Source organism: Haliotis rufescens, unplaced genomic scaffold (assembly GCF_023055435.1).
Source record: "Haliotis rufescens isolate VD_foot unplaced genomic scaffold, xgHalRufe1.0.p SCAF_13, whole genome shotgun sequence".
Classification (NCBI taxonomy): Eukaryota; Metazoa; Mollusca; class Gastropoda; order Lepetellida; family Haliotidae; genus Haliotis; species Haliotis rufescens.
In genome coordinates, this window is record NW_025963813.1 from 37,079,456 (window position 1) to 37,106,696 (window position 27,241).

At 43.1% G+C, this 27,241-nt stretch overlaps 1 protein-coding gene across 1 annotated transcript in view; it reads left to right on the top strand.

Moving 5' to 3' along the window:
- The first annotated feature begins 255 nt into the window (after positions 1 to 255).
- Positions 256 to 27,241, top strand: part of LOC124152564 (probable serine/threonine-protein kinase drkC) — a 65,718-nt gene continuing 38,732 nt past the window's right edge. Inside the window, exons 1-4 of the mRNA XM_048394517.1 lie at positions 256 to 550; positions 17,068 to 17,191; positions 24,587 to 24,717; positions 27,057 to 27,168. Coding sequence (XP_048250474.1) covers positions 360 to 550; positions 17,068 to 17,191; positions 24,587 to 24,717; positions 27,057 to 27,168 — 558 coding nt within the window. The 5' untranslated portion in view covers positions 256 to 359. The remainder of the gene's footprint in view (positions 551 to 17,067; positions 17,192 to 24,586; positions 24,718 to 27,056; positions 27,169 to 27,241) is intronic.

The window sequence follows — 27,241 nt, forward strand, 5'->3', positions numbered from 1 at the left end:
CCTATGTTAAAATATACGATAAACCCATGTTATTATATTACCGTTAAAATTAAACCTAAACAACTTTATAATACCACTATAAGTCACATTTCATAAAACGCCATGTATTCAAACGTACAATACGCAATAAGACAAATCTGTGCCTCTTTCCTCAACCACTTGCTCGTGCAATCTCGCCGTAGCGGAATGTGATAACCCCACAGTACTGATGTCCCCGCGGTGTTTTCATACAACGGGACAGCCGACCAATGAGACGGCGCGGTCGGAAAGCGATATTAGCTGTCATTTGTAGCGATTCTCAGTCCAGTGTTGTTTCTTGAGTGTACCGCAGGGACAAAACACATGTCGGATACCCATATATGATGGCGAAGTTCTATCTCTTCCTCTTCACACTGGCCATGTACAAGTGTCCAGTGTCATTGTCAACGAAAGCTAAGGGAGGTTCCATGGACCTGGCTCTGATACCAGAGAGCAACTGCCGAGTGGTTGTCAATGATACCGACGAAGTTATCAACTTGGAGCCACTTCAGAGAACGGACGGCCACCCAAGGTAATTAAGACATGCATTTGCGATATGGAGTATTGGTGTTTCTGTCATGATGGAGACGTAGAACGTTGCGGGGTCGTTGCGGGGTCCTCGAGGGTCGGGCACACCAGCTGGGCGTGACCTAATTCTAGATCCCAAATCAGGTCACGCAAGGGTCAGCTACTACGATAAAAATACACATTGTTTCCTTGCTTACCCACGCAAGCACGAGAGTGCTGTTATGTAATGTAGTACCTTCAGATGTAGATATGAGATATATATACACAGTCTCTGTTGCGGTGATGCATGATAAACGTTTGCACTGTTAATAATCACTACTAGGCTAGTTCAGATAAGGCCACTTAAAAAATTTGTTTCTGATTACAAACAAATGTAATTATAAGTAGGTAATTTTTTCAGTTTCATTTATTATAATCAGTTTCCCAAAAGTTCTAACCGAATTTCTAATTGTACCAAATCAAAACAATGATATACCGTATTAGACATAATAAGTGCCCAGGGCGCTCTCAAAATTAGAAATACGTGGCTCTTATTAGAATAAAATTTTGGTGAAAAAAAACAGAGTTGAAAGATCGTAAATTTCGTGGTTTATGCTGACAGCTTGAAATGATACAAAAGAAAAGTCTGTGTGTATTATACAACACAGATATATTTTTCCAGAATTTAATTGCCCATAATTAAGGGTGCATATAACACACGAGTGTGTATTATACACGAGTAAATAAATCTTGTGTACATTGATCAATCGGAAGGAACTGGAATTGTTCACTAGCCAATATATTGGCAAATATCGCCGTGGGCGCTTATTAGAGCAGGGTGCTTATTACTTTGAATATGGTAATGTACGTAGATCTTTGCTTCAAACAAAACAGTGGCGCCCTGTCAAGACGATCTGATCGAAAATCAAGATCTATATTGTGATAAAACGAGTCTTACATCGCGAAGTGCATCAAATCACGTGAGCACCTTGATTAAAAACATGAAAATATTTAGAAAATATCTGTTGACAACGAGTTAGCGGTGCACATGCTTTGCAAATCCTGCAGTCGACCGAAATCTGCATGACACTTTGCGAACCGGATTTCGATGCGCGATTTTGATTGGACTATGCATAGACTAGTTAGTCCAGCCAAATTCTAACTCCATAATACCAGCCTAGTTTGGCAACGGTGGAAATTGGACTTTTATATAGTCAGTTAACTCACTTGCCTCGGGAAGATGGGTGGAGATAGAACCGTTAAGATCTGGGTATACTAGAAATAGGTTTTCAGCAACCCATGCTTGCCATAAGAGGCGACTGTCATAAGAGGCGACACACGGGATCAGGTGGTCAGGCTTGGTGACTTGGTTGATGCATGTCATCGTATCCCAATTGTAATTGATGCTTATGATGTAAATCACTGGATTGTCTGGTCCAGACTCAATTATTTTCAGACTGCCATCACATAGTTGGCATATTGCTGAGTGCTGCGTTAAACAACAAACAAACAAACAAGGTGGAGATAAATACAACTCACTTACTCACTCAGATATGGTACATGTGTTTTACTTTGCAACCAACAGGTGCAATAAAAATGTAAAGAAACCCCCCCCCAACAAATAGGTGCTTCATATGCAGCAGTTAAGGAGGGGACAACCAGATGGATAGACTAACACTTAGTCGATGAAACCATGTCTTTAAAAGATTTTTTTTTTTCTGCGAAAGAACCTTTCCTCTGCTGTTTTCATCAAGCAAACTAGACTTTGTTAGTAAAAATTTTCATCTAGACTTGCCTAGGCTTTTAGTAAAAAAAACCCCAAAACCTAAAAGATTTATATTCCAGTCAGGACTATCAGATGGAAGAATGCCTCATCAATTAGAATCTACCTAAACTGATGACCACAACCATCAGACAAATATTAAGCTGGACTAGAATATTGAAAAGAACAAAAGCCCTGTTCACATGCCTAAACTCACACATATTAATAAATACATTTATCATTTAACTTAAGCATTTATCCATGACATAAGCTTATGACATAAAAACATGTATGTCATACCCCAATGACATAAGTATGCAAATTAGATATGCAAATTAGATAACCGGAAGAGCGAGCGGTTTGATTTGAAACTATATATTATAAGTGAAGTTACACCAGAGATATAATCAGATTACACAGAATCGTTGTTGTTACCGTTATTAAAGTTTCAATTATTCTGCAAAAGTCTGTTCAAGTATTTTGTTTAAAATAATCCGAGGAACTTTTTTTCTCAGCGAATTGTTTATTTTGGTTTACATGGCTATGGAAAACATGTATCACTACGCACGATCTATACGTAAGATTTCGACAAGTTGCTGATGTTAATGTTTAATGCAATTATTCCTTAATTTGGAAGCAAAAATGTGAAAATTATAAATAGAATTCATCACTTGTGTTTTTAATATGGGAAATATCAACCTCGTCCCGTTAATCGGTATTTGCCTCGCCAAAGGCTCGGCAAATACTGATTAACTAAGACTCGGTTGATATTTCGCATATTAAAAAAACACTCGTGATGAATCCTCTATATACTACATGCACAAATTATTATTATCAATACAGGGATTACACCAATATTCAGACCCAAAACTGCAGCATATGTCAGTAAGACTTCCCAATTTGGAACTGATAATTCCCCAGTTCAATGTTTTAATATGTATAAAAAATACTAAGCAATATCACAGCTTTGTAGAAGTAACCTTTATTCACCTAGGACAAGACCAATAAATGTGAAAAGAGATTTTAATGGTTTGTATTATGTAAGGACATGACCCCATTAGGCCAAGCTCGGCTATCCTGTTTTATAGAGGAGCTTGAAATTAAGGTGAGATGTTATTTGGATGGAATTGTGTATGTGGAGGTACTGGTGGACTGCAAAAAAGAGAACAACATCAAGATCCTAGCCAACAACCAATCAGACTACAAAATCAGGAAACTCCTAGAAGCCATCTACATCAAAAGGATCCAGCCAGCAATGAACAGAGACCAAGGCTATTACATCCCGCCTGCTAACCATCACCTAATTGCTAAATCCCTTTGTCCATCCAATTAATCCAGTGGCTTCCATCATCTCTATCAGTGTGCTTGTTTACTCTGTGTTCATTAGTCTTCCACTGGCTTCCAATTATCTTGGGGCGGTCGGGTAGCCTAGTGGTTAAAGCGTTCGCTCGTCATGCCGAAGACCCGGGTTCGATTCCCGACATGGGTACAATGTGTGAAGCCCATTTCTGGTGTCCCCTGCCGTGATATTGCTGGAATATTGCTAAAAGCGGCGTAAAACCTCGCTCACTCACTCACTCCAATTATCTTAATCAGCTCTCTGTATCCATCAATTAGTCACTGTATAAACTTAGATGTCAATAAGTATATATACCTATGTTGTTTAGCACTATCCATCACTTGCTTGATAAAGGTGTTAAGATCTACACCGAAACGTCGCACTAATTGTAATAAAGAAGTTGTTCATCCATAGAACTCGTCTTACTTCATCACACCAACTTCTAAATGCCACTCAAAGAAGTTGCAGAAAAGAGCTTGACTCCTGTTAAGTGAACACCAATGCCGCAACCACTGCCCTGCAAAAGAGGTTGCAAAGAAACATGCCAGGATTTCTTGCCACCACTGACACCGTTCCCCCAAATTAAATGTACTTACCCCAAGCATGCCCGTAAAGTTCTGAGAGGGATCTTGGGCCATTGTCTTGCCCAGAATATCCAGGATGTTGCTGAGTTGGCTAGATATTGTTAGCATCGACGGAACAGTCGCCATTACGTGTTGGGGCTCTTCGATGTTGGCTTCGGTGCCAACTCGCGGCAAAACGTTTGTATTATCTGCATTACCTACTTGAAGAAGCATAGGAGCTGATATTTGCATGTTTGGCAATGGGGTCAGTTCAATGAGGTCTAGCTGATCTCAATGACTTACTGGTCGCCGATGTCAATAGTTGGACCGTTGGCGCCGTCCTGGGAATCTTCCAAATCCTGGCGAGGAGGTGATTCACGGCAGCCGTCTTTTGGTTGGCTTTATATAAAAAACTGTAGGCCACCTTGCAATGAACAGCAGATGAATGCAAGAGTATAGCAGGTGTTGAAATACTGAAAGGGGTGGCCCAGTCGTCTAAAGTGCCACGATTCGCTGTGCAGAGTTGCCTCCCTTGGGCATGCCAGAAACCTATGATTGTGGGTTTGAATCCCGGTTCGCCCCGATTATGTTTCTAGGTATGTCAGCACCATACCCGTGCTCGTGGGTTTTACCGAAGTGGTAAATGTCTGAGACCTGCATCACTTTGGGCTTTCCTACCACATTAAGCTGACACACTGCGATATAACTGGAATACTGTTAAAAGGGCTGTTAAACCAAACTCACTTACTGTAATGCTGAAAGCTGGAGAGTGAGTGGCTTGTGAGCTCATGCCACACAACAATATGACATAGTAAATATAGACAGACACTTCTAGATCAGACCAAGAGTGGATCGTGGCGGGAGACAATTCGACCACACAAGCACCAGCACATAGACCCACAAGATGAAGGAATTTAGCTGTAATAATAATAACAACAACATTAAAACCAGTCAATTTTGAAAAAATAAAAAAAAATTCCCAATTACCCTTCCAGGGGCACTTGGGGGCACGGGTGAGCCAGTCGTCTAAGGCGCCGCTATTCTCTGTGCAGAGTTGCATCCCTTGGGCATGCCAGAAACCTATGATTGTGGGTTTGATTCCCGGTTCGCCTTGATTATGTTTCTAGGTATGTCAGCACCATACCCGTGCTCGTGGGTTTTACCGAAGTGGTAAATGTCTGAGACCTGCATCACTTCGGGCTTTCCTCCCACATTAAGCTGACACGCCGTGATATAACTGGAATACTGTTAAAAGTGCTGTTCAACCCAACTCACTTACTGTAATGCTGAAAGCTGGAGAGTGAGTGGCTTGTGAGCTCATGCCACGCAACAAGATGACATAGTAAATATAAACAGACACTTCTAGACCAGACAATTGCACCATACAAGCACCAGCATATAGACACACAAGATGAAGGTATTTAGCTGTAATAATAAAAACAACAACATTAAAACCAGTCAATTTTGAACAAATTAACGATTTTTCCCAATTTGACTTCCAGGGGCACTTAGTTAAGAATCCTAGAGATATCTCTGTAATACTTAGTCTATGATGACCAAGGTGGGGTATTTTGATTCTCTTTTTGTTATGTATTGGGCAAGCAATCTGCTTTATGTTTTTTAGTACCTCTGTCACATCGTCTCCAAGCATTGTCCTTAAAAAAATATATATTATATGATCCAACTCCGGCACTCTCCTATGTGTCATCTAAGATATGATGAACACACCGTAGATCTTGCTGTCCACCATCATAGAAACTAAGATGTTAGTCTGAAACCTTTAGTGTTATTCAGGCAGACAAAATGAGCGCTGCTGACATGTTCTGTGTTTGTATTATAGTGTGTGCAGACAGAAAGTAGTTATCTGTCTTCAGATAATCAATTCTATTTTCGTACACGGACTGTGATGTAAAGGTGTATGTGAAGATCGAGAAAACACCGGATGATCTGTGATCATTGTATATTGATCAGCCCTTGAAAGCAGGATTGATCCACTGAAGAAAAGTAGATTGTTAACGCCGCATTCAGCAATATTCCAGCTATATGAAGCCGGTGCGTAAATAATCGAGCCTGGACCAGAAAATCCAGTGACTGACATCATGAGCACCGATCTACGCAATTGGGATACGATGACATGTATCAGACAAGTCAGCAAGCCTGACCATCCGATCCTGTTAGTCGCCTCTTACGACAAGCATAGTCGCCTTTTACGGCAAGCATGGGTTGCTGAAGACCTATTCTACCCCAGATCTTCACGGGAGAGGAAAAGTAGAAGAAAAGAAACTGAATTCAAGTTCGCAAACAGTGATGATCCAATTGTCTGAAATAGTACTGTTGTATACAGACAGCCTTCAAGAAGGGAGTGCTAATAAGTGATATTAGATACAGTAAAACGTGAAATTACTGCGTCTTTAAAAGAATGCGACCGCTGGCCCCTAGCCAAAAAAGCGACTCAGTATGAATGCGACACCCCCTCCTCTCAAGCATCAGTGGATTTATGTCTAAACAAAATGTCCTCCGTCAGGTTTACAGGAGAATCTTCACTTTAATCCAACCTTACATTAATCCAATCACACACCAAATAGCACCGCTTATTAGCGCTGAAAAGAGTACTTCAGCTAAAACAACGCCCTGGCTCGTGCTGGCCTTTGATGCAGTTGCAAAGAGCAAAGACACCGTGTTGGTTGGCGTCTGTCTGGACTTGCAGGTGTGATCAGTGATGACATGAGTGAGTAGAACGCTTGTCTTGACCCCAGCAGTGACAATTCACAGGATGTAATTAGTGTTTGAATGACATTGTTTATATACTTGTAACAAGTGCTGTTCAATAAACAGTGATGTGGAATACATAGTTCTTTGTGTTCACCGTATGTCTAAGTTGGTATTTCTGCTATCCAAAATGTCTTATTGTTGATATAAATGCGATGTTTAATAATGCGAGCAAAGACCACTCGCATTTTTCGCATTTAATTCACGCTCGCGTTAATATCAAGATTTACAGTACCGTATTCGACGTAATAAGCGCCCAGGGCGCTTTCAAAATTAGAAATAGGGGGCTCTTATTAGAATATTATTTTGGTGGTTTATGCTGACAGCCTGAAATGTTTATATACGAGAGATGCATTTTTCCAGAATTTAATTGCTCATAATTAAGGGTGCATATTACACATGAGTGCGTATTATACGCAGATAAGTAAGTGTTGTGTACATTGATCAATCGGAAGGGGTGCTAATTGGGATTGTTCACTAGCCAATATATCAGCAAATATTGCCGTGGGCGCTTATTAGAGCGGGGCGCATATTACGTTGATTACGGTATATATTTTTTTATGTTACATAAATAATTAACTGATGGTAATCAATTGTTCAAAATTGGCAGGTGCTGTCCAAGCATGTGCAAAACGAGGCAAATCGAACAGGACGTACATTCAAGACTGGTTTTATATCTCCTTATGACAGGCTGTACAGTTTGACAGATTTGTTTTATAGCTTGTCAAGGATACTATGTAGGTAGAACACATTCCTTTACATAGGTCGACACAATAGGACGCACCATAGCTAGCTACAATAAAGCTAGACTATTGATACCACCGATAGGTTTGATAGATAGACTTTGAGAATAATATTTTTAGTTAATTTGTCACATTTACGTTTCTTCATCTTTTTAAAATTCACGTTTCGTTTCCCACATATATTATCTGAATTATGTTATCAGTTTATCAAGAGATTCACGTTTTGTTCCCTGCATACTCCATTAAGGGAAATTCACTTTTAGTTACCGTATTCGACGTAATAAGCGCCCAGGGTGTCTCAAAATTAGAAATAGGGGGCTCTTATTATAATTTTGGTGAAAAAAAACTGTAAAAAAAAAAATTGAAAGATAAATTTTGTGGTTTATGCTGACAGCCTGAAATGTTTATATACGAGAGATACATTTTTCCAGAATTTAATTGCCCATAATTAAGGGTGCATATAACACATGAATCCATATTGTACGCGAATAAATAAGTGTTGCGTCAATTGATCAATTGGAAGGGGTGCTAATAGGTATTGTTCACTAGCCAATATGTTAGCAAATATTGCCGTGGGCGCTTATTAGAGTGGGGCGCTTATTACGTTTAATACGGTAAGTGTTTATATTCGACTGTGCAACACGAGTTCTTTATGTTCTTGTGCTACAATTTGTTCACCTTGACCTGCATTATTCGACATTAAAGTCTTCTGTTTTGTTTAGCCCCGAGTGTAATGGCCCATTCAGTGCTTGTGTCTCCCTACATTGACATACAAGTCAGGGCGTACAAGGTCATCTGTAGGATGACAGACAGGAATTTGTATGTAAAGAGTATTTGTTCTTCATTCCCAACATGATGTGCTAAAGTTTGATAGTGATTCTGTGATATTTCATACTGTTGCCAACACTCCCTGTGGGGGAGACACTTGTCTCCCTGTGGGGGGTCTCTGTACCTGACACTTGTCTCCCTGTGGGGGTCTCTGTACATGACACTTGTCTCCCTATGGGGGTCTCTGTACCTGACAATTGTCTCCCTATGGGGGTCTCTGTACCTGACACTTGTCTCCCTATGGGGGTCTCTGTACCTGACACTTGTCTCCCTGTGGGGATCTCTGTACCTGACACTTGTCTCCCTGTGGGGGGTCTCTGTACATGACACTTGTCTCCCTGTGGGGGGTCTCTGTACCTGACACTTGTCTCCCTGTGGGGGGTCTCTGTACCTGACACTTGTCTCCCAGTGGGGATCTCTGTACCTGACACTTGTCTCCCTGTGGTGGGTCTCTGTACCTGACACTTGTCTCCCTGTGGGGGGTCTCTGTACCTGACACTTGTCTCCCTGTGGGGGTGTCTGTACATGACACTTGTCTCCCTGTGGGGGTCTCTGTACATGACACTTGTCTCCCTGTGGGGGGTCTCTGTACATGACACTTGTCTCCTTGTGGGGATCTCTGTACCTGACACTTGTCTCCCTGTGGGGGTGTCTGTACATGACACTTGTCTCCCTGTGGGGGGTCTCTGTACCTGACACTTGTCTCCCTGTGGGGGGTCTCTGTACATGACACTTGTCTCCCTGTGGGGGGTCTCTGTACCTGACACTTGTCTCCCAGTGGGGATCTCTGTACCTGACACTTGCCTCCCTGTGGGGGTCTCTGTACATGACACTTGTCTCCCTGTGGTGGGTCTCTGTACCTGACACTTGTCTCCCAGTGGGGATCTCTGTACATGACACTTGTCTCCCTGTGGGGGGTCTCTGTCCTTGACACTTGTCTCCCTGTGGGGGTCTCTGTACATGACACTTGTCTCCCTGTGGGGGTCTCTGTACATGACACTTGTCTCCATGTGGGGGGTCTCTGTACCTGACACTTGTCTCTCTGTGGGGGGACTCTGTACATGACACTTGTCTCCCAGTGGGGGTCTCTGTACCTGACATTTGTCTCCCTGTGGGGGTCTCTGTACATGACACTTGTCTCCTTGTGGGGGTCTCTGTACATGACACTTGTCTCCCTGTGGGGGGTCTCTGTACATGACACTTGTCTCCTTGTGGGGGTCTCTGTACATGACACTTGTCTCCCTGTGGGGGTCTCTGTACATGACACTTGTCTCCTTGTGGGGGTCTCTGTACATGACACTTGTCTCCCTGTGGGGGGTCTCTGTACATGACACTTGTCTCCCTGTGGGGGTCTCTGTACCTGACACTTGTCTCCCTGTGGGGGGTCTCTGTACCTGACACTTGTCTCCCTGTGGGGGGTCTCTGTACATGACACTTGTCTCCCTGTGGGGGGTCTCTGTACCTGACACTTGTCTCCCTGTGGGGGGTCTCTGTACCTGACACTTGTCTTCCTGTGGGGGGTCTCTGTACCTGACATTTGTCTCCCTGTGGTGGGTCTCTGTAAATGACATTTGTCTCCCTGTGGGGGTCTCTGTACATGACACTTGTCTCCCTGTGGGGGGTCTCTGTACATGACATTTGTCTCCCTGTGGGGGTCTCTGTACCTGACACTTGTCTCCTTGTGGGGGGTGTCTGTACATGACACTTGTCTCCCTGTGGGGGGTCTCTGTACATGACACTTGTCTCCCTGTGGGGGGTCTCTGTACATGACATTTGTCTCCCTGTGGGGGTCTCTTTACCTGACACTTGTCTCCTTGTGGGGGTGTCTGTACATGACACTTGTCTCCCTGTGGTGGGTCTCTGTACCTGACACTTGTCTCCCTGTGGAGGTCTCTGTACATGACACTTGTCTCCCTGTGGGGGTCTCTGTACATGACACTTGTCTCCCTGTGGTGGGTCTCTGTACCTGACACTTGTCTCCCTGTGGGGATCTCTGTACATGACACTTGTCTCCTTGTGGGGGTCTCTGTACATGACACTTGTCTCCCAGTGGGGGTCTCTGTACATGACACTTGTCTCCCGGGGGGGGGTCTCTGTACCTGACACTTGTCTCCCTGTGGGGGGTCTCTGTACCTGACATTTGTCTCCCTGTGGGGGGTCTCTGTACATGACACTTGTCTCCCTGTGGGGGTGTCTGTACCTGACACTTGTCTCCCTGTGGGGGGTCTCTGTACCTGACACTTGTCTCCTTGTGGGGGTCTCTGTACATGGCACTTGTCTCCCTGTGGGGGTCTCTGTACCTGACACTTGTCTCCCTGTGGGGGGTCTCTTTACCTGACACTTGTCTCCTTGTGGGGGGTCTCTGTACCTGACACTTGTCTCCCTGTGGGGGGTCTCTGTACATGACACTTGTCTCCCTGTGGGGGGTCTGGTCAGTGTTTGTACCGACACAGTTGGTTATGATGGAGAGACCCCTACCTCATGTTGAGCAGGGTAGCAGTCAATGTAAGGAAAGAGGATCATGAAATCCGGGCCTCATATTCAGGAAGGAATAAGGCTGTTTTCATTAAGTGTTGGGTGAGAACAAGCTCTGTGTCACGGGGTAACTCGATGACCCCCTGCCATCACCTGTGATCACAAGAAGTATCAGGTTTTTTAGGGCACTGAATCCCCTTTAGAAAAAAACAAGTAAAAAACATTTGGATTGGGTTTCTGTTGATTGCTAAGACTCAGATGGCTTCTTTGTCAACTTTCAGAATTCTTTGTACAGAGTCCCCGGTGGCTTCTGAAACTGACAGCTCTAGTGGACTGGCAGCTCTAATAATTACCAGTCCCCCCTAATTTTTGCCAGTCCCAACTTTCAACAAATAAAAAAATGTATGAAAATTACCTAGTTTTCATTCTTTCAACATCATGTTCAGTGGAAAGACATCATCTTTGAAGTAACTTAATTAGATCTATACATCATTCACACTAACTTCAGTCACAATTTTCTCCTTTTTTTAAATATTTCATGACTAAGTCACTACAAATGGATATTTAACCTCAAAGTAAAATGTTATTTCCTTGCAATGAAAATAGACAAGGGGAACCCTGATGGTAACAGACAAGCTGACTTCATTCGAAAAATGTGCTTACCTGGTATATGAATATCGCCAATGTTTTGTTCAATAACAAAGATTTATAAGGATCTTTATTTGCCGGTCCAGAGGGACTGGCGGTCACCTGAATGACAGGCCCAAGCCTTATTTTACCGGTTAAAAAACCTGGTAATTACCGGTAATTGGGAATACTGTGACTTGGTTTGGAAGTATTGGGTCACTCTTTAGCACCATCATTAACAAGTTCATATGATTGGATCAAAATGTGTACTTTAGCATAATGCATTTTGTGACCATGAAATTATCTAGAGAATTGAAAACAATGTAGATTGTTTTACATTCCACTCATAAGCAAGGGGTCAGTCGGGTAGCCTAGTGGTTAAACGTTCGTTCGTTACACCGAAGTCCCGGGTTCGATTCCCGACATGGGTACTATGTGTGAAACCCATTTCTGGTGTTCCCTTCTGTGATATTGCTGGAATATTGCTAAAAGCATGTAAAAATCATACTCACTCACTCACTCACTCACTCATAAGCAAGGTCGTATTTGATTATGATTTCACCCTCTACAGCATTCTTGGGGTAATACATACAGTATGTAATTCACGAGATCTTGCTTAGGAAATACAACAATTCTGACTCACTAGATTTAGACACAAATTTGAATTTTTTCTTCATTCACTTGGTGCATTGAGGCCATTATATTTGGCAGCGTTTTTGTGTAATCAGTTGCACGTGTGCATGTTTTATTCAGCTATATCGAGCCTGGCAGGCTGAGTATTGAGGCCACATACCAGTATATCATTGGGTAAGTTTTAGCCTAATCACGGTAGATTCCAAGAAAACGTGTGTTAACGGCTTAGTTTACGAGAAAATACACACGGTAATCTTAATCCCTGGATGTGAAAATCCTAGCAGAACAAGAAATACAATTTAAATGGTAAATCAACATGTCTGATGATGTTTTATCTCAAATTTCAAATTTGTACTGACCAAGTTTCTTTTCACCCGTTCGTTTACCAGAATTTGCTGAAGGGGTGCAGTGTAATTTATTTCTGCACATATTCGAAACACATTCTTTTCCAAAATACTCAATCTGCAAGAGGGGGGTGCACATTATGCAAGGTTGCGCACTATACTCAAGAAAATACGATAATCATTTTTGAAACCCAAGCTAATGGCAAAGTTCTGTCACTTTCACCTTTAATTTCCTCTTTTTGATAATTTCCTCTTTTTGATGTGTGTGTTACATCGCTGAATCAACATTTAACTTTGACATGACTGAAATAATTTGATTTGCCATCGCAACCACACACAGCTCTACAAGCTGCTGTGGATTAGCCTTCTTGGAGAAACAGGTAACAGACATTCTAGTACAACAAAACATATCAAAAAGTCATGATCGTAGATTATTATCACCAGTTTTAGTCATGACATAACAAATTTGATTGCTGTAGACATATAAAATTGTGAGATTCAAGGTTTGGGTGTGTCAGCTCAACGGTCTGACTGGATTTCATAATGACACAACATTTTCCATGAGATGTGGACCACTGAACTCTAAGTACTCTGTAAGACGACAGTTTAACAATGGCTCATGAACAGCGTCACCTTGACCTGGTGTTGACCATCTTGTAGTTTCTCATCTGGAACTGTGGCACGACAAATGTCAATGTATTTTTAGCGTTATTAATTGTGTTGTAGGGCGATTGAAGAGGTATTCATAGCAGTCAGATGCAGCCTTACAAGCTACTTCCCAAACAACAATCAAAGAACATTTATCTTGATAAACATGTGATGTGTTTGCAGGTTTTCTGGTGAGTGATTGAAATACTGATGACTACACCAGGGATAAACAGTAGAGGACGTAACGTGTACGTGAGACGGCTCTCCCGTCTCGCGTACAAGTGACCACCTGAGAGGGGGTCACTCGTATGCGTGACGGTCTGTCAGTGGACCATGGATTTCTGCAGTTGCACAAAAATGTCTCTACAAGCGTTATTTGTGAAAATAATAAAACAAAATTAAGTACAGTTATTGATCATTCTACTAGTTATCGAATGACATGAAAAAAAAGTCATAAGAAAAATATTAAACGGTCAAATTGGGAGAAAAATGTGTAAAAATCGAGCAAAATGTTCTGTTTTTGACAGCGATTTTCTCCTATGTGCATATTTTTTTGATAAATATGTAGTTTATTTGTTGTTTAACGCCGTACTCAGCAATAATCCAGCTATGTGACGGCGGTCTGTAAATAATCGAGTCTGGACCAGACAATCCAGTGATTAATATCATGAGCATCGATCCACGCAATTGGGATCGATGACATGTATCAACCAAGTCAGTGAGCCTGACCACCGATCCCGTTAGTCGCCGCTTATGACAAGCATAGTCGCCTTTCACAGCAAGCATGGGTTGCTGAAGACCTATTCTACCCCGGATCTTCACGGGTCTGGTATTCCGTTATCAATGAAACTTTTTCTCCTGTTTGGCACACTTAAATTCCAATAAACCTAACCATAATTGTGCCCTGTGTCGTACCCCTGTAAATGTAGTGTTTTCGGGGTATGACACAAGGTAAAAAGATGGTTAGGTTTATTGGAATTTAAGTGTGGCAAACAGGAGAATAAGTTTCATTGATAGCGGAATAGGTTGAATCGGAGGGTTGATTGGTTGGTTGGTTTGTTGTTTAACGCCACACTCAGCAATATTCCAGCTATATGACGGCGGTCTGTAAATAATCGAGTCTGGACAAGACAATCTAGTGATTAATATCATGAGCATCGATCCACGCAATTGGGATCGATGACATGTATCAACCAAGTCAGCGAGCCTGACCACCCGATCCCGTTAGTCGCCTTTTGCGACAAGCATAGTCGCCTTTTCCGGCAAGCATGGGTTGCTGAAGACCTTTTCTACCCCGGATTCTTCAAGGGACCGTCTCCATTGGTCTAGTGGTGAATCTGAGGGACTATACCATTGAGTGATGTAGAGCTGAAACCTGCAGAATCTGAGGGCCAATATGTTTAAAGAATGGAGAGTTACGAGGACATAAACTTGGGTGTCAAAATATTAAAATAGGTCTATCTATTTAAATTGTAATTTAATTGAAATGTTATTTTAAGTTAATGAATAACTGACAACCAACAATCCATTCCTGAAGAATATTTGAGCATTTAAACAACAGAAAGACATCACCACACAGATCGCAGATATGTTTTAATTGAAATTCTGTTTCTTTAACGTGTTCACGTATTCTTCATTTTCTTTGTGTTTTGTCAAGCTTGCTTGCGCAAATTATATTCCTTACTTTCACATAACACAATTCGTCACGAGGTATTTTCATTCAAAGAAATGTGATTTCTATGTGTGGCCTTAGGGCACCGGTAACTCTCTCCATGTCATTACAAAATACAGCGTTAATGCTGATTGCCAGCTTTAGTCTCAGAGCTTGAGAAAAGCTGTAAATTTGCGTAAAATACGCATTAAATATACTGAAATACGCAGACAAGTCAAAATCCTAGTGTATCAAGTATGCAACAAAAACTATAAATACACTATTGAAATAAAATTATTGCTTATATTACAACTATTAGAGAAAACAATTTCGTATATCATGGTATATTACAACTGTTAGATAAATGATTGTGTATCAGCTGATCGCCATATTCACTTACCAACAGTTACATTTGGAAAAGCTTCTGCGAAAAACAGATAGATGCCAATTTAAAATCACATCATGCCTAGTCAATGGACATGTTGTATCTTAGTCGCTGATTTGTGATTAAAGAAATAAAAATAATTAACAGAAAATGGCTGCCCTGGGAGAGGGAGCTGCAAGCAATCAGACAGTATACTACTATTCACTACTATTCACATAGTTTTACAGGATTTACAGGAATTGTATGTGTAATGGTCATACACTTAAGGGGCGGTCGGGTAGCCTAGTGGTTAAAGCATTAGCTCGTCACGCCGAAGACCCAGGTTCGATTCCCGACATTGGCACAATGTGTGAAGCCTATTTCTGGTGTCCCCCGCCGTGATATTGTTGGAATATTGCTAAAAGCGGCATAAAACCATACTCACTCACTCATACACTTAAAGATGTCTTCATTTTATGATGCATCAGTTGGGTATCAAGGTAGACTATTTTCATTTTCTTAAGGCCAATAGGGTGCGCTGTGCACTAGTCTATTTATAGATGTAATCAAGGCATGTAAGGCATGCACAGAGCCACATGGCAGCTGGCTAGGTAGCCACATGATGTGATAAAAGTGGTCAACAACTAGGTAAATACAACAGCATTTTTACTAATATCTTTAGTCATGTTAGTTTTTGATGTATAATTGTGATATTATGTATTTGAATTAATTACATTGCTTCTGGTAAATAACCTTTTGTAATTACCATAAATTTCCTAATGTGTCCTAAAATCAATGTTCTTTTGCAAAGAAATGGTTTTTGAGTATAATTTATTTGTATTTACAATCTAGAGTTATGGTATTTTTGCTTTATTTGAAGTCAATCATGACATGACATGACATGACATGACATGACATGACATGACATGCTCATGAAACAGAAGAAAATAGACAGAAATACAAAGATGGAATTGTTTTCATTTGAAAAGTATCAGTGTGATTTTTGAAGTGAACAGTATGAAACAGGTTTTAAGTCAAATTCCTAAATGTCAAGAAACAGGTGGACAAGTGTGGGTGCGCTCTTAAAATTTCAAACTGAGGTTTCGGGGGGAGAAGATTGGTTTGGTTGGTTTGTTGTTTATTGCCGCACTCAGCAATATTCCAGCTATATGATGGCGGTCTGTAAATAAACAAGTCTGGACCAGACAGTCCAGTGATTGACATCATGAGCATTGATCTGCACAATTGGGATATGATGACATGCATCAACCAAGTCAACGAGTCTGACCACCCGATCCCGTTAGTCGCCTCTTATATTCATGTTAAACTGCGGCATGGTATCTCAGTGAGCTAGCACTATAAATCGGCATCAATCCGGACTAGTACAAGCAGCCACACAAACACACACACACGTACATGCATGTCGCTACATAAGTGCAATAATCTTGGACACGACGCTAAACCCCATTTCACCTCACCTCACCTCACCTCACCTCACCTCACCTCACCTCAGAAGTATGTGATGTCCAGAGCCTTATCATTCACAAACTGTCGTATGGCAGTAGGCTGACAAACACTTCACATCTCAATCTCCCTCAAATATATGTTGAAATTGTGGTAGATGATAAATATTGTCGGTGAGATAAGTTTGTTGTCGGGCTGGCTGGTGTACACAACCACCCATAAAATTCATGAAATTATATCCCCCGAGGTAAAAGACATTTCTGTACCCCCTACTTGGGGATATGAAAATTTTATCTAAAATGTCAATTATGATATTACTGTTTGTATTGCAGGTTCACAACCTTGTTCAAGACTCAGAGTCAGTTGTGGAACTACACCTTCAACCCTTGTGTACCATACACCTTGCCTTTCAAGAACCCTCATGAACCGTTTGGTGATCGATGTCATTCTGTGTCTGTAAGTATCACACCTTCAACCCTTGTGTACCATACACCCTACCTTTCAAGAACCCTCCTGAACCGTTTGGTGATCGGTGTCATTCTGTGTCTGTAAGTATCACACCTTCAACCCTTGTGTACCATACACCCTACCTTTCAAGAGCCCTCATGAACCATTTGGTGATCGGTGTCATTCTGTGTAAGTATCACACCTTCAACCCTTGTGTACAATACACCCTGCCTTTCAAGAACCCTCAATAACCGTTTGGTGATCAGTGTCATTCTGTGACTGTAAGTATCACACCTTCAACCCTTGTGTACCATACACCCTACCTTTCAAGAGCCCTCATGAACAATTTGGTGATCGGTGTCATTCTGTGTAAGTATCACACCTTCAACCCTTGTGTACAATACACCCTGCCTTTCAAGAACCCTCAATAACAGTTTGGTGATCGGTGTCATTCTGTGTCTGTAAGTATCACACCTTTGCCCTGTGCGTACGATACACCCTACCTTTCAAGAGCCCTCATGAACCTTTTTGTGATCGGTGTCATTCTGTGTCTGTAAGTATCACACCTTCAACCCTTGTGTACCATACACCCTGCCTTTCAAGAGCCCTCATGAACCGTTTGGTGATCGGTGTCATTCTGTGTCTTTGGTGATCGGTGTCATTCTGTGTCTGTAAGTGTCACACATTCAACCCTTGTGTACCATACACCCTGCCTTTCAAGAGCCCTCATGAACCGTTTGGTGATCGGTGTCATTCTGTGTCTTTGGTGATCGGTGTCATTCTGTGTCTGTAAGTGTCACACATTCAACCCTTTTGTACCATACACCCTGCCTTTCAAGAACCCTCCTGAACCTTTTGGTGATCGATGTCATTCTGTGTCTGTAAGTATCACACCTTCGCCCTGTGCGCGCAATACATCCTGCCTTTCAAGAACCCTCATAAACCATTTGGTGATCGGTGTCATTCTGTGTCTGTAAGTATCACACCTTCAACCCTTGTGTACCATACACCCTACCTTTCAAGAACCCTCATGACCTGTTTGGTGATCGGTGTCATTCTGTGTCTGTAAGTATCACACCTTCAACCCTTGTGTACCATACACCCTGACTTTCAAGAACCCTCCTGAACCTTTTGGTGATCGATGTCATTCTGTGTCTGTAAGTATCACACCTTCAACCCTTGTGTACCATACACCCTACCTTTCAAGAGCCCTCATGAACTGTTTGGTGATCGGTGTCATTCTGTGTCTGTAAGTATCACACATTCAACCCTTGTGTACCATACACCCTGCCTTTCAAGAACCCTCATAAACCGTTTGGTGATCGGTGGGTGTCATTCTGTGTAAGTATCACACCTCAACCTCATAACCTTTTGGGTTTTTCCCAAAACATTTTACGATTTAAAAAAAAAAATGAAATAATGATTTAGATGTATATAACCATGATAACCGTTCTAAATATATAGGCTTGACTCGAAAAAGTAAATTAGCTCGTAATTGTGTTTTTGAAATTAGCTCCTTTGTACGCATGCTGAAAAATCTTCATTGGGTATTTACGTGTGCTGTTTTTATACATTTGAGTTTTTCATTTAATGCATGCGCTTCTGTACGCAAGTAAAAGTAATTGGGTTTTGAATATTTTGGGGGGTATTTTATGAAAATACGCTGTTTATCTGTAGCACTGACTATTGGTTGTACCATAGCGTCAAAGAGATAAAGTTGGCATTTTAAAGAGAGATTGTGTAAACATGCCTTACATAGGACAAAATACATTGCTTTGATTGCTTGTTCACACAGGGTTTTAACAGATTTAGAAAATTTATTATTGCTTTGGAAATAAATACCAAGATATTTATATTCATCCACAAATTCCAAATAGTTTTTATTCAAAATAGATTTCCTTCTTTTGTCAATTTAAGCACCACTGAAAATAAGGACCTTCGTGTTATCCGTGTTTACAGTTAGTTTCCACAATTTACAATACATTTCTGAACAATTAAGTGAATTCTGTGGGTGTTTATGTGTCAGGGCCAAAAGACCTGTGTCGTCATCTACAAAACAATCAAGTGTAGTTGAATTGAATTGCAACCCTGTACAATCATGTTGCATAAAATAGGATGCTAAATCATTCAAATACAAGCAAAAAAAAATTGGCGATAGATTTTCCCCTAGTCTTACACCAACATGACCTTCAAATAACTCTGACTTTAAACCATTCACAGACACATATGATTTGATACCATCATACATTGATCTTGTAATACGAAAGCATTTTCCATTAATTTAATCCCCTGGGCTTATAATTTACACCAAAGATCAATTCTCCATACACTATCAGAGGCCTCTATGAGATCTATAAAACAGCAGAACACTTTCTTTTTTCATACTTTGGCCAACTCGATTAAGCTATTGAGTGTGTGGGCAGTTGGGTAGCCTGGTGGTTTAAGCGTTCGCTCGTCACGCCGAAGACCCGGGTTCGATTATGATATATTGGTTTACAACTGTACCCTATTTATATTTGGCTGTTCCTCGGCAGTTGAACCTGGTCTTCGTCTGTGGCTGTCTGCTAGGGCTGGTGGGGGTCAGGCTTCTGTGGCTGTCTGCTAGGGCTGGTGGGGGTCAGGTTTCTGTGGCTGTCTGCTTGGGCTGGTGGGGGTCAGGCTTCTGTGGCTGTCTGTTAGGGCTGGGGGGAGGGGGGGGGGGGGTCAGGCTTCTGTGGCTGTCTGTTAGGGCTGGTAGGGGTTAGGTTTCTGTGGCTGTCTGCTATGGCTGGTGGGGGTCAGGCTTCTGTGGCTGTCTGCTATGGCTGGTGGGGGTCAGGTTTCTGTGGCTGTCTGCTATGGCTGGTGGGGGTCAGGTTTCTGTGGCTGTCTGCTATGGCTGGTGGGGGTCAGGTTTCTGTGGCTGTCTGCTATGGCTGGTGGGGGTCAGGTTTCTGTGGCTGTCTGCTATGGCTGGTGGGGGTCAGGTTTCTGTGGCTGTCTGCTATGGCTGGTGGGGGTCAGGTTTCTGTGGCTGTCTGCTATGGCTGGTGGGGGTCAGGCTTCTGTGGCTGTCTGCTATGGCTGGTGGGGGTCAGGTTTCTGTGGCTGTCTGCTATGGCTGGTGGGGGTCAGGTTTCTGTGGCTGTCTGCTAGGGCTGGTGGGGGTCAGGCTTCTGTGGCTGTCTGTTAGGGCTGGGGGGAGGGGGGGGGGGGGTCAGGCTTCTGTGGTTTGTCTGCTAGGGCTGGTGGGGGTCAGGCAACTGTGGCTGTTTGTTAGGGCTGGTGGGGGTCAGGCAACTGTGGCTGTTTGTTAGGGCTGGTGGGGGTCAGGCTACTGTGGCTGTTTGTTAGGGCTGGTGGGGGTCAGGCTACTGTGGCTGTTTGTTAGGGCTGGTAGGTGTCAGGCTTCTGTGGCTGTCGGCTGGGGCTGGTGGGGGTCAGGCTACTGTGGCTGTCTGTTAGGGCTGGTAGGTGTCAGGCTTCTGTGGCTGTCTGCTATGGCTGGTGGGGATCAGGCTTCTGTGGCTGTCTGTTAGGGCTGGTAGGGGTTAGGTTTCTGTGGCTGTCTGCTAGGGCTGGTGGGGGTCAGGCTTCTGTGGCTGTCTGTTAGGGCTGGGGGGGGGGGGGGGGGGGGTCAGGCTTCTGTGGTTTGTCTGCTAGGGCTGGTGGGGGTCAGGCTTCTGTGGCTGTTTGTTAGGGCTGGTGGGGGTCAGGCAACTGTGGACTGTGGCTGTTTGTTAGGGCTGGTGGGGGTCAGGCAACTGTGGCTGTTTGTTAGGGCTGGTGGGGGTCAGGCAACTGTGGCTGTTTGTTAGGGCTGGTAGGTGTCAGGCTTCTGTGGCTGTTTGCTGGGGCTAGTGGGGGTCAGGCTACTGTGGCTGTCTGTTAGGGCTGGTAGGGGTCAGGCTTCTGTGGCTGTCTGCTGGGGCTGGTGGGGGTCAGGGTCAGGCTTCTGTGGCTGTCTGTTAAGGCTGAATGGGGTCAGGCTTCTGTAGCTGTCTGTTAGGGGTGGTGGGGGTCAGGCTTCTGTGGCTGTCTGCTGGGGCTGGTGGGGGTCAGGGTCAGACTTCTGTGGCTGTCTGTTAAGGCTGAATGGGGTCAGGCTTCTGTGGCTGTCTGTTAGGGGTGGTGGGGGTCAGGCTTCTGTGGCTGTCTGCTGGGGCTGGTGGGGGTCAGGGTCAGGCTTCTTTGGCTGTCTGTTAAGGCTGGATGGGGTCAGGCTTCTGGGTGCCTGAGAGAGAGGTGAAATCATTGTCAGCACACTCCTTCACACTCTTCTCTTCGTCACCTTGGTGTGTTTTGGGGTAGATTCGCATTCCCTACATAAAAAGCATATCTCTATTAAAGCTAGGCCTTTACCCTTAGCTTGTTTGTATCGGTGCCAGAGTTGATTCCTTCGTGTTGGATTTCAGGGGGAAAATTTTCATTAAGCATTAATTTTCATTACCAATTGAAATTACCCTACTGTTTTGCATCATATTTTTTAACATTTTCCTTTTCTAAGTCAAGATTACTGTTAAATGTTTTTCAAAAGTACATTAATACAAACATAATGAATGTATGTTACTATTTGTGTCTTTCTTCATGCAAGTTAATACTTTTTTGATAACAAAAAGGGAAAAAATGTAAAAACAGGCCAAACTGAATTTCTACACAGAGTTATGGGAATTGAATTGCCGCGTGGGCAAGAGGCCCCCCTAACTGTTAAGTCCAATTGGTGAAGGCCTTAATATCTTCGCAGTTGAAGGGGACACGGTTGGCCCAGTCGTCTAAGGCGCCGCGAATCGCTGTGCAGAGTTGTGTCCCTTAGCCACTCCAGAAACCTATGATTGTGGGTTCGAATCCCGGTTCGCCCCGATTATGTTTCTAGGTTTGTCAGCACCATACCCGTGCTCATGGGTTTCACCGAAGTGGTAAACGTCTCAGACCTGCATCACTTTGGGCTTTCCTCCCACATTAAGCTGACATGCCGCGATATAACTGGAATACTGTTAAAAGCGGCGTTAAACCCGACTCACTCACTCACTCTTCGCAGTTGATGATGAATTTAAAAAAAAAAAATGTCCTCTCACCTTGTCCCTGACTGACAAGGAGGGCACTTGCCGTCTGAGTGTCTGATTACCTGATGACAGGTGATGCGTTGTTGGCCTATAAGTTGTATCTCACTAGGGCCATGATAACCCACCACCTGATTTCCCTTGGACTGAAAGTCAAGTGAGCTACTCTGTACAAGGCCTATAGAGCTGAAGCCTTTGGATGAAAAATCCCAGCTATGGTCCCTTAAAGGGCAAGTTCACACGGAAATGAACCTATTTTTCTTGTACTTTTTCCACATTAAAAGTGTTAACATAGAAGTGTCATAGACAAAAATATAAAAATATCACAATTAATTAACATATTTTTCGCATTAAAACGATTTATATTTTTCACATTTAGCAAGTGTTCTATTTCCACAATAAAAACACCATGGCTTATGCCCCTTGCAATATGATGTCATTGGTGCCAATTGATAAACATTATGACGTCATCATGCTTTGTTAGAGCCGCTTCACGTGGTGTAGGTCCAGGTGTGTGATTCTAGCGTCTCAGATGCCAGCCAGCATAGTGTTATGCTGAGTCACCACTGCGCCGGAGTGTGTCTTAGGCCATGTTGTTTTACCGCAAACTGGTACTTGATATCTTTTGCGTTGAGAATAGACAGGGACCCAGTTGAATTGGCACCAATTACGTCATAATCTAAGGGGGATAACTCAGGCCTGTTTAGCTCGAAAAACGAAGGCCTCATAACGGCATATCATTTTCACACTATTGTGAGCTTCCTACGTTCACAGTGAAAAAAATGAGTGTATATTTTCAAACACAGATACTAATTAATTCTAAAATTGCGTTTTGTTTAGAAAAAGAAAGAAAGTGATTTTTGCGTGTACACTTCCCCTTTAAGAGTGCTCACAGAATTGTGATCTGATTTTATTGTTATCAGACTGGCCGTTTTGAATATGTCCTTGTTGGCCTTGATTCAGCCATGTCTACATGTATCATTATCATGATTATGAACATGAAAAAAAATGGCATCAAGCATTGTGATCCGGTTTTGTACTTTGACTTTCACATACCTGCATTTTTTACATCTGCTCTGAAACTACGAGGCCTATGACCCTAGATGTAGCGTCACTAAGTTTTTTCACAGTATTCGGATCCAATGTACACCTGTGTCAGCTTAATAGCCCTTTATGTCTGCTTATTAACCACTTGTGTCAGCTTAGTAGTATTTACTATCTCCTTAGTAGCCCATTTGGTTGTCACTTAGCAATCATTAGTGACTAATTAGTAGCTCTTAGGACCACTATTCTCTTAGAGGGCCACTGACCCTTAATTACCCTCAGTTATACTTAGTTACCATTACTGATGTATCACGATACCTGCATGTGCTCTTATCTGTGGTGGGATATGCTCGTGGGTTTCACCGAAGTGGTAAACGTCTGAGACCTGCATCACTTGGGGCTTTCCTCCCACATTAAGCTGACACGCCGTGATATAACTGGAATACTGTTAAAAGCGGCGTTAAACCCAACTCACTCACTCACTCCCTCTTAGTGGTCCACTGACCCTTAATTACCCTCAGTTATGCTTAGTTACCATTACTGATGTATCACGATACCTGCATGTGCTCTTATCTGTGGTGCGTAAGCCATCTTTTTCGTAGACAGGATGGCCAAATATACCTGGCACACTGATGATTTACAGTTGGCAGTGTCAAGTATGGCACAATGGATGAAAATATTTATGTTTTCACTATTAACGTGCACGACTGATTAGTGATTAGTGGAACAGTAATTAAAGCAAACATTTAAGGTCAGAATCAATATTTGTTACCTAGTGTGCAACTGTGACCGATACTTGTATCAAGAAGTTAAAAATCGTGAGCCATCTATGTGTAGCGGCCATAAAATTTCCGAGTCCCGTGATGGGATTCGAACCACGGACCTTCTGATCAGAGGTCGGACGCCTTGTCCACATGACCAAAGAGGTTAACCCCGTCAGCAAGCTGACAAGGTAAGGATGTCATCTGTGGGACGACTCCGCGCCCTGCTACATACTCCCCCGTCAACAGAAGGCACGTCCCGGGCCGCATAGTAGGGTACTGAGGCTTATTTTGCTCAAATTTAATATGAACGTGCTCAGCCCCACGTTGGGCACCAATGTAGCGGCCATAAAATTTCCGAGTCCCGTGATGGGATTCGAACCACGGACCTTCTGATCCGAGGTCGGACGCCTTGTCCACATGACCAAAGAGGTTAACCCCGTCAGCAAGCTGACAAGGTAAGGATGTCATCTGTGGGACGACTCCGCGCCCTGCTACATATGCATCAGTGTATTGTCCCACCACTATGCTAAACTGTGTCCGGCTCTCGTGTGTTACAGATCTGCCAGTACAGTGACAGCCAAGAGCCTGGCTTCTACTATGCGTTGGGTGTGCAGGACAAGGCTTACTTCAAGGCAGGACGTGACCGCCAGGACTCACTCCATATGGAACTCCGATTCAAAGGAGTAGAGTAAGTAGTTTCTTCTGTAGGACACGTTGTGTGGTTGAGTTTAATGCTATTTTAAACAGAATTTGAGTTACCGTATTCGACGTAATAAGCGCCCTGCTCTAATTAGTGCCAATGGCGATATTTGCTAATATATTGGCTAGTGAACAATCCCAATCAGCACCCCTTCCAATTGATCAATGTACACAAGAATTATTTATTCATGTATAATACGTGTGTTATATGCACGTTTAATTATGGGCAATTAAATTCTGGAAAAATATATCTGTCGTATATAAACATTTCAGGCTGTCAGCATAAACCATGAAATCGCCTGCATGTTGTCAAAAATAAGCGGGCCACTGTAACTTGACAATGCCCTCATATTGCTTGACGACAGGCCATTATCACGTCTGTTGTTAGGTGACATCATAGGATAGGGATAGGTGACGTCACGTTCAATAGTGTCGTCATCTCGGTCTTTTCAACTGCCCTCCTTCGTCGGGCAGTTAATGGAAGACCTCAGGCTTCTGCAAATGAGAATGCCCTGAAAAATAGCGTTACCCTTATAATAAGAGCCCCCTATTTCTGATTTTGAGAGCGTCGAATATGGTGTGTCATGTTGTGTAGGCTTGATGTACGAGGAAAACCTAAAGTCATAGGTCATAGATGTTTACTTTGTTGAAACCCACGAGCACATGTAAGACATTGGTGAATCAAGGCTCTGGATTAGGGCAAATCTGGATACTGGTATGACTAAGGGACATAACTGCACTGCAGATTGATGAGCTTCAAACCACTAGCTAGCCAACCCATACTTCCTAGTCCTAGATAGATGCACATCAACTTGAGAATAGCATACCATCAGACAAGACCATCCACCAACAGCTTCAGAATAGTGCACCATCAGACAAGACAATTAATCAACAGCTTCAGATTAGTGTACCCTCAGACAAGACCATCACCAACTCCTTCAGAATAGTGTACCCTCAGACAAGACCATCACCAACTCCTTCAGAATAGTGTACCCTCAGACAAGACCATCACCAACTCCTTCAGAATAGTGTACCCTCAGACAAGACCATCACCAACTCCTTCAGAATAGTGTACCCTCAGACAAGACCATCACCAACTCCTTCAGAATAGTGTACCCTCAGACAAGACCATCACCAACTCCTTCAGAATAGTGTACCCTCAGACAAGACCATCACCAACTCCTTCAGAATAGTGTACCCTCAGACAAGACCATCACCAACTCCTTCAGAATAGTGTTCCCTCAGACAAGACAATCCACCAACTCCTTCAGAATAGTGTACCCTCAGACAAGACCATCACCAACTCCTTCAGAATAGTGTACCCTCAGACAAGACAATCCACCAACTCCTTCAGAATAGTACACCATCTGACAAGACAATCCACCAACTCCTTCAGAATAGTACACCATCTGACAAGACAATCCACCAACAGCTTCAGAATGGTGCACCATCTGACAAGACAATCCACCAACTTCTTCAGAATAGTGTACCCTCAGACAAGACAATCCACCAACTCCTTCAGAATGGTGCACCATCTGACAAGACAATCCACCAACTCCTTCAGAATAGTACACCATCTGACAAGACAATCCACCAACAGCTTCAGAATGGTGCACCATCTGACAAGACAATCCACCAACTCCTTCAGAATAGTACACCATCTGACAAGACAATCCACCAACAGCTTCAGATTAGTTGACCATCAGACAAGACCATCCACCAACTCCTTCAGAATAGTGTACCCTCAGACAAGACAAGACAATCCACCAACTCCTTCAGAATAGTGTACCCTCAGACAAGACCATCCACCAACAGCTTCAGAATGGTGCACCATCAGACAAGACCATCCATGAACAGCTTCAGATTAGTGTACCCTCAGACAAGAACATCCACCAACAGCTTCAGATTTGTGTACCCTCAGACAAGACCATCCACCAACTCCTTCAGAATAGTTGACCATCAGACAAGACCATTCACCAACAGCTTCAGATTAGTTGACCATCAGACAAGACCATCCACCAACCCCTTCAGAATAGTGCACCATCTGACAAGACAATCCACCAACACTTCCACCAACAGTATGAAACTTGGATGATCTAAATGTGTGACCAGCTGAATGTATGTCATTGTACCCAAACAACACAAATTGCTGCTTATGCTATCAACCACTAGGTGTCCTTGGTGCCGTTCTACAAAACAACCTTAGCGCCTTATCTTTCGTAAGTCTATGTTAAGGTATGGGAGTAACGGTCACCTTAGCGCTAAGATCGCTTTGCAACATACTCACTAACTCACAAGACTTGGGTCACCCTCCAAATTATCTTGCAGGTCGATGAGGCGTAGAGAAGTCGTTGTCCGGCTCATCTGTGATGAGGAGAGGACGTTGGTTGAAGACGGGCTGTTTCGGATTGTCAAGGACATCGGCCGGGGTGAGCCTGTGGTAAGTATTTTTTTCTTACCAACCATTTTCTGCACACCATGGTAACCATGGTAACTATAGATCAGGAACAATC